Source organism: Neomonachus schauinslandi, chromosome 12 (assembly GCF_002201575.2).
Source record: "Neomonachus schauinslandi chromosome 12, ASM220157v2, whole genome shotgun sequence".
In the NCBI taxonomy this organism is placed as follows: domain Eukaryota; kingdom Metazoa; phylum Chordata; class Mammalia; order Carnivora; family Phocidae; genus Neomonachus; species Neomonachus schauinslandi.
This window is the reverse complement of record NC_058414.1, coordinates 61,196,829-61,205,864: the sequence shown is the minus strand read 5'-3', so window position 1 is coordinate 61,205,864 and position 9,036 is coordinate 61,196,829. Positions and strand designations below refer to the sequence as shown.

The window sequence follows — 9,036 nt, the reverse complement described above, 5'->3', positions numbered from 1 at the left end:
TTCTTTCTTTCTTTCTTTCTTTCTTTCTTTCTTTCTTTCTTTCATTCATTTTTAAGTAATCTCTACACCCAAGGTGGGGCTCAAACTCACAACCCCGAGATCAAATGTCACATTCTCCACCAACTGAGCCAGCCAGGGTGGGGTGGGGGCCCTGTGAGTGCATTTATAATCGTTTTTCTATGAAGTACAGTATTTCATTTAAAGAAGGTGGGAACTATGAGATCTGCAATTAATTTCTTTTTCTTTTTATAATATTCTTGTCAAATCTCAGTGTAACAAGTGTGATACATTTTCTGCGTCAGAAATACATACTTGCACTGTTTCCCATAGAATTCAGTCATCTGTTCTTTTTGAGATCAAATGCACCATTAGAAAGGGAGGATATAATTTTGAGACTGGAGAATAGAAAGAAACTAGATTTAGACATAAAAGTACCATAAGTGTGAGGAAACGTTAAACAATTGCATTTCCATAATTACATCCTTGCAAAATGTCTTCATAGAACCCGGTGAGTTTTCTGGTAGAGTCTGAGCTAATGATGTGGCAGGAGACCTGGTTTACAGCCCCACCTGCTGCTGAATGACCCCCTATCCTTTCTGAGCCTCTTTTTATATATCAAACAAAGCAATTGAGCTGGATAGTTTTTGAGATCTGTTCCATTTCTAGCAAGCTCTGATAATTCTCATTTTAAGATTTATTCACATAGACATTTTAACAAATTTAACAAATCAAGTCCACAAGCCTAAGTGCTTTTGGTTCTCTTGTCTTACCAGTGTGGTCGATGACTTGATGAAAGTTTTCATCTACAGAGACCCTATAAAGAAACAAAAATATTGCAAGTCAAACAATGTGTACAACTTAATTATACTAAATTGCATTTTAATTAAACAGATGAGAGTAAATGCAGAGCTAGGCTTTATTATGGGAGGACTTTTTAAAAGCAATCAACAGCCAGGGACTGGAACAGTATTCTGTTGTGTACTTTAAAATTGATATATAACTTTTGTAAAAATAGAGCATTCCTTCATGCATTCAGTTAAAATGAAAAACCCTACATGTCTCACCTTGCCCCAGAAGAATTACCCACATTGTTTTCACGGAATTTTGCAAGAGAGTTGTGTAAACGCACGAAGAAACACTTACAAGAATCCAGAGTCCAGCCACTGCTGAATACTTGCTTGTTTCGAATCTTCCATAAAAGAGAAAGAAACAGATCAGTCAATCAAAGCACACCAGCTCAAATAATGTTACCCCATTAGCCAGGCCCCACCCATAGCTCTATTTCCTACATAGTAAGTCACATGTTTCTACAAGCATATTCATTTATTTTCCCAAGGCAAAACGTCCTGCTTTCCATAATCATTCTTCCCTGAGAATGAAGTATAAACTTGGCAAATGATTGACACCAAAACAGAAAGAAAGAAAGAAAGAAAGAAAGAAAGAAAGAAAGAAAGAAAGAGAAAGAAAGAGAGAAAGAAAGAAAGAAAAGAAGAAAGAAAGAAAGAAAGAAAAAGAAAGAAAGAGAAAGAAAGAAAGAAAGAAAGAAAGAAAGAGAAAGAAAAAGAAAAAGGAAAGAAAATGTGAAAAGGAAGAAAAATAAATCACTGAAGTACAAGAGATGTTAGAATAAATTTTAAATTACCTGGTGTGGACATGAAGAATGAAAAAGCATACCAGACTTTTGTCTTTCTCTTGTTCGATATAGATCACCATGGACCCTCTCCTTATTGAATCACGACATTTACCTAAGGCAGCTAGCCAGTGATGTTTATTTGCAAGGAGTTCTCTGCCAGGTTCTTAACCAAATTTGCATTCATTCCAGGGACAAATTGCACTAGAGTCCCAGGATTGCCAAAGGCACCCTGTGTTAAGAAGGCACCAGTCTTTTAAGGTGGATCTTTGTCACTGGCTTAACAAATAGTTGACGGCAAAAAGGAGAGGATAGAAAAGCAGCATTTCCTGGTAAATACTTCTTTCCTTTCTGGTTGGCTACAGGCTACTCTGGGCTGATTTTCTTTGACTTTATCCCACCAAACAAGGAAGTACCTGACTTACCCCCTCACAAGGTGTCTGGTGAAACAGAAAGGCCAAGTAGGCATGCAAGGTGCTTATTTTTTAACTTAGGGACTCTAGAGAGGTAGGATGAATTGGGTGGTGGGCAAAGAAGAAAAACCATCAGTTATATCACAGTGGAGGGAAAAGTGTTTTCCTCCTTATGACTCTTTAAACTATTCAAATTATTACGGATACTTCGTGCAAGACCCAGTAAATAAGAGCCTTTCAATAGGATGTTTGGTGTTCTGAAGGAAGCCTCATGTCTCTGGCATGGACTCCATGTCACTTCAGGGTCCTGGGGGACTTGGGACGAGGAGACCTTGGAGTAGAAAGGGAGAAGTTGGTCTATTTCCATCAAGAAGGTGTGTATTTCGAATGTCTGTGGGGGGAAGTCAGAAGTGCCCATTTCGTAGAAGTTTCTGGCATTTTGCCAGGAATACTGGTATCTTCAAAACCAAGTGTTTGTTCCAGAATCATTTGCCCCCAGCCAAGCCCCCATGAACCTCACCACCCACAGCAGGATGTTTTCAAATAGCCCTGAGGGCCTATTCTCACCCAGCATGGGGATGGTGACATTCTGACTTTCCTCTTCAGAGACGGGAGGCAGCTGCTCATCTAGGGGAGCCCAGGCCCTCTTGGTGGACCTCAGGATCTCTCTCCTGCTCTTTTCTTGGCCTCCTTGGGAGTTGCTGTTTCCATGAGACCTCTCCGCCATTGTGAGAGAGTAATTCGGTAAACTAAAACATGGAGACAAACAAATCAGACCCGATGAGTCTGGTTTCAGGCTTGACTCAGTGAGAAGGAGAAGCCAGAGTGCTAACAGGCCGCCACAGTCTTCCGGAGCCTGGAGCGCCCACCCAAGCCGAGTTCTCTGTCTCAGTGAGGAGAAGTGGTTCCCTCTCAATGGAGAGGCAGCTGGAGACTGGAGACTAATGTGGCTTCACCTGTTGTCAGACCACATCTACCCTCTGGTGGATCCAATTGGGTAGTCTGTGATGTGCATGGAGAACAAAGAAATTGTGGAGTGGGAGGGCACTCCAGCCAGGAAGAAAGATTGAAAGTATTGATTAACATAATCAGTATCCTTCAAATTTATCCAACAGTTACATCTGCAAAAATATTTTTAGAGAACCCAAAATGTAAAAAATAAGGACTTTGGCAACAGATCAACCTGGACAAGTCTCACCTCTGCAACTTGTTGGGTAGCCTTGCATATATTATATATTCTTCCTAACTTCTCTTATTTTTTAATTGGGTATAAACTGTTCTGAGTTTTAATAACTGTTGACCTCAGTGAGTACTTCTGATGTGCTAGATTCTATGCTGAATTCTATACATCCATTATTTAATTGCCAACAAAGGAAGCAGTCTAATTGTCACAATTCTATTTTATTTATTTTTATTTTTCAAAGATTTTATTTATTTATTTATTTGACAGAGAAAGAGACAGCAAGAGAGGGAACACAAGCAAGGGGAGTGGGAAAGGGAGAAGCAGGGTTTCTGCTGAGCAGAGAGCCCGATGCAGGGCTCGATCCCAGGACTCTGGGATCATGACCTGAGCCGAAGGCCGACGCTTAATGACTGAGCCACCCAGGTGCCCCTAATTGTCACAATTTTATAGTAAATTGAAGAGCAGAGGGTTTGCATACCTAAAGCCACGCATCAGCTCAAACCCAGGCACTGGACTCCAAGCATATTCCCGTGATTATTAAGCTAGACCATCTAACTGATAAGATGGTTGGGACAGTTAGAATATTAATAAATATATTATGCATATGGCACAAGAAATATTGACCACCCCCATTATCTCATTTAACCTTTGTTAATATCATTATGAGGCTTGCAGGGTAAGAGGAGGAGACAGAAGCTTAGAGCAGCTGAGTAAATTGTTGAAACTCCCCAGATTATCAGGACATTAAGAATGATGGTCTCCCTCTTACTCATCAATGTGTCTCCAGTATTTGAATTCCCAGCACAGGGTAGATGTTAAATAAATATATATAAAACTAAAGTAGCAAAGCTAGGGTTCAAAACCTCACTTTCTGACTAAATTATTTCCATGGCATCTACTTGAATTTGCATTTGTTTATTCTTCAAGTTTAGAGAAAGGACTAAATAGTCAAATACCTATTTCAGCAGCATAACTTGCATCCCTAAACTCCCCATAATCACTGGTCACATGACTTAAACCATCATTTCTAATCAGTGTTTAATCAAGGCAAGTCATTCAGATTTATTGTAAAGATTTGAATATTTTCATTTAAACATAGGTGAGCATTCTTGCTGCAATTGGCAGTCAGAGTTCCCTTACATGCTTTATATGTTAAAATTCTATAATTCAACTGAAGTATAAATATACATTTATTGTTACAATAGTAAATTACTGCAAAAATCAATGACAATTGTGATGACAATTTTATGATTAAAAAACAAATACTAAGAAATTTCAATTATTTAAAAGTTATGGCAAAGGGTGGACAGTTAAAACAGTGAGGCTTTTAGTCAGCCAACTTTAGAAAGTTAATTTTTGGGGGGTGCCTGGGTGGCTCAGTCAGTTGAGCATCTGACTCTTGATTTCGGCTCAAATTGTATCTCGGCTCAAGTCAGGTCATGATCTCAGGGTTGTGGGATCAAACCCTGCTTTGGGCTCCAAGCTCAGCAGGGAGTCTGCATGAGATTCTCTCTCTCTCTCCCTCTGCTTGTCCTCCCCTCCCCCCGCACGGGTTCTCTCTTTCTCTCTCTCAAATAAATAAACAAATCTTTTTTTAAAAAAAGAAAATTAACTTTCAGAATATCCTCTGGGAACAAATAAATATTAATAAAAATTTCGATGCTAACACAAAACAAAAATAATACAGGTAAGATTAAATTTCTAAACTTTATAGGATTATTTGGTGTAGTAGAATTCATAACACTAGATAAAATAAACTTTAGGAATTACATTTAATTTCTGGCTATTTAATTTTACACACGCTTTGGATCTTTTGAGTTAAAAAAGTCTTCTTTGGCAATGCCATGAATTGCATGTGTATTCAACTCTGACAGTGCAAAATTTCACAAGGAGGGAAAATCTCCAAAATCATGCTCAACAAGATTCATGAAATATCAGACTCGGTAAGTACTGAGGGTTTGAAGAAAAGAATAATGTATTAGGGAAAAATAAGATACCCCCGAAGAGTCTTGCTCCTCCACCAACCTCGGCTGAGAGTGCCTGCCGTCCTATCTAGCACAAAAGATTCTGCTTTGTAGTGGAAGCAGGAGATAACAAGCAGCTGACATCCTCAAATTGGCGCTTCTGTACTACAATGTCCAATTTTAATGGAGCTACCACTTTTTTCAAATATATGTGCTGCCGAAGCGAGCACACCACTTTTTTCAAATAGAATGCTGTAAAAATCATCAAAGTTTTAGATAAAAGTGCTGCTTTTTATTGGTCTATCCACAAACTTCCGTTCCAAAATGGCATGTTTGACCTCAGCCACCAGGCTTGCACAACCAGTGAGGGTATCTCCCTGCCAGCTCAGTTGTAGTTGGCTTTAGAGCGGTAAAAAGCCTGCCAAGAAAAATGGGAACCCTTGCTAAAGGCGAGGGTCAGGGACCAGTTTGTCAAGAAAAACTCTTTTGTTCCCGTCTGTTTAGTGGATGCCTTTCTGGTTAGTAAACAAATCTGCTTTGGATTCTTGGATGCTTGGGTGACCTTCTTTTGGCATCCACTGGCTTGACCTGAAGAGCAGTTCTTTGCAAAGGGACACGGATCAGGTGGCAGCCCTGAATTGCCCAGGGGAACCACAGGGCAGAAGTTTTGGGATGTGGTCTCTGCAGAATCCTCCGATTAACCTCTTTATCCCCAGGACCATTTGGAGCCAAATTCTTGCCAATGCTGACATGGTCCAAAGTGAATCTTCATCCGAGATTATGTTGCCGTCTGTGCCTGAAGGTCCCTTCCCTGTCTTCAGATCCTTTCTATTCTAATTACAATGCCATTAATCCTTATGTGTATAAAGAACTTCCTTTGATGTGGGAAATTTCTTATATTATCATGTTTAATTAAAAAAGAGGATGAAAAACAATATATGCACCAAGAACTCAATTTTGTAAAAACAAAACTGAAGCGAAGTGTATTGAGAAGACAAAAAAAAAAGGGAAATGTACTGAAATGTTATCAAGTTTTCAAATTTTTTAAAGTACTCAAAACAAGAAAGAAATTGGTGTTGTTACATTAATTTTACATGACATTTTCTTTCACTTGAGCAAATGCAACTATATATATGAAGCCGCCAGCCCACAGTGAAATCACAGAATTTGATACTTTGATACTTGAAGCAGTGACAATGGTTACATTCTTGTCGTCTGGGGTTACTTAACTTTTTTCACCTCTATGGAAACAGGTTCTCTTGCCAAACAGCTTGTTCATACTGGAGAATAGGGACTGTGCATTATTTATCTCTGTGTTCCCCATAGATCCCAGCACAGAACTCTGCCCAGGGTACATAATCTGTAACTGTAAGTTGATTGCTTGGTTATTTGGTAAAGGGATACCAGCTGGTTTAGCCAGCATTCTTGGTTCTTACGTGGTTAAAAGAGTAAGTGCTTTCAGGTCAGATAACTCCAGGTTTTAATCTCAGCTCTGCTGCTTTTCTGACATCTCCTTGGGGAAATTTTCAAACACCTCTGATAATCTATTTCTTCATCTCTATAATGAGTATGAAATAATCACTTGATATGGCTGTTGAAAAAAATTAATGAAAAATGTCTATAAAATAATCGATACCCATATTGATCAGTTTTTTTTTTCCTTTTTCCTTCTTATGTTGCCTCTCTAGGCCCTTTTCATGTCAAGAACTGTCAAGTATAGGAAAAGAATAGGAAAAGAATTACCAATCAATGTAACAGTTTGGTTCTTTTTCCACAGGAGATAAATTTGACCCTCACAGTGTGTGGATAACCTGTGTCATCTTGAGATTACATAGTTTGAATAATTGAGAAGATACAGTTGGAGAGTATAAGAATAGAATATTTCTGTGACCATGAGAATGCAGATTTACCTGAGACTAGAGACTCATATCAGAATTTGAAAATTCCTTCAACTATGGTCTTAATTTCAAGGTTATAATTGATAATTGTAGGCTGTAGTTCTAGCCTTGGCCCCACTTGTGAAGGAGACCTGTGGTCAAGAAGAGAACATCATAATGGGAAAAAAATTCCACAAGCATTCTTGGTCCATAGGAATCTCACCATCTCTATGTCTCTACAATGGATCCTCATCATCACTGCCTCTGCTCAAGCCTTCTGTTAAGATCTCAAATGGTATCCAGGCTTGCCTTGCTCCCCTCCACATGCCATATATAATGACTTCCCCCAGTAGAAAAAATTAGGAGAAGTCTACATAGAGTCATATGATTCAGGAATACCTGTCCCTTTCCGAGCTGTGATGTCACTCATAGAGGTTTAAAAAGGAAGCCTTGAGAGCCTCTCATGCTCTCAAAAAGATGATTACCATGAGCCTCAATATCACTCACTTCCCTCCACAGACCAAGAGACCAGTCCTGGGAGGCTGAAACTTTAAGAGAACTGATTCACACTTCTTACTCTAGGAGACAATAGGACTAATCCCATTATATCCTTGAACCATGCTCATATGGCAGTGGACATTTCCTCATCTGGCCCAATCTCCCAACTTCCCCAGGCGCTCCCAACCCCTTTGCCCTCTGGAATACATGGACTGTCACTTACCAAATCCCCTTTATCCTAAGCTCTTCACCAAATGTCTCCTCATCTCCTTTTTCTAATTGAAACCTGAACATGGTTTCCTTTGCCCCTCTCTCAAGCTGTGGTTTTTTCTTTTTTACCCATTGAATCAGGACCATAATCTTGGAGATGGTGTAAAGTTCCTACATGTTCCTCATTGATGCTTTCAGATCTTGTTTTCTCTCTCCTTTAAAGCATAAACTATCAGACTATGTTGTTATCAACATCCAGGACATTTACACTCATTTACTGAAAATGGAATGGTATTTCTGTCACCCTCCTGGAAGATTTCATTGTCAATTGAGATGATCCCTCAACACCTGACCACTCACTCAGTTCAATAATCTGCCTACTTTCAACATTCCTTCCCTCCACTCAATTCCCATGGTCATACTTCATTACTATAAATGAACAACTTCCAAATTCCCAATTTCAAGCATCCCTTGTCACCTCTATTCTACTCACAAATTTTGCTTAGACACCATTTTCCCTCCCTATTGGATCATTCCCTTTAGCTTACAATATGCTGTAATGTCTCTCATCTTAAAATAATCCTCCTTTGACCCTTCAATCTCTCCCTATCTCCTACTCTAGTTTTCTGTTCAACTCATGATGATTCCTGAATTAACACTTCTAAATCTTAGAATAGAGGACCTGAGCTTCAGAATGGATATTCCTAGTTACTTGACATCTTTGCTTGGATACTTACAATTTTAACTTTATATGTGCCATCCTGAATTCTTTACTCTTTCCTTGACTTCTGCTTGACCCCCTATATCCCTGCCTTTATTCCACTGTTCCCCATCTCAATAAATGGTGTCACTATTCAGGCCGTTGCTCAGGCCAAGAACTTATGAGTCTTTCTTAGTTCCTCTATCCCTTCTACGTCTCACATCAATTCACTTAAAAAAGTGTGAGAGAGGGGCCCATATAGTATATCTCACATTGATCTCCTCTGCTGCTGTCAACCTGATGTGAATGAGAACTTGTAGTCTCACTTGGATCACAGCAAATGCTCCCATGTACAGACCTATCCACACCTCCCACTCTTTTATTACCCACCCAAGTCAGTATGCAACACTTAACTATCAGTTCTTATAATTTCAGAATTTTCAGTAGTTGACCATTTCCTTTTAATGGAAACAATCTTTTCATTTGTTTTTTTAATACCATGCTCTCTCAGATTTCCTCCTATCTCACTCAAGGCTTTTTTCTTAAGATCTTTTGTTGGCT

At 39.2% G+C, this 9,036-nt stretch overlaps 1 protein-coding gene across 1 annotated transcript in view; it reads right to left on the bottom strand.

Annotated features, from left to right (window-relative positions):
* ITPRID1 (ITPR interacting domain containing 1) overlaps positions 1-7,859 on the bottom strand; it is an 85,937-nt gene extending 78,078 nt beyond the window's left edge. The window contains 5 exon segments of the mRNA XM_021689549.2: positions 771-814; positions 1,144-1,189; positions 1,718-1,720; positions 2,611-2,792; positions 7,789-7,859. Of these exon segments, the coding sequence (XP_021545224.2) occupies positions 771-814; positions 1,144-1,189; positions 1,718-1,720; positions 2,611-2,792; positions 7,789-7,859 (346 nt within the window).
* Positions 7,860-9,036: the final 1,177 nt, after the last annotated feature.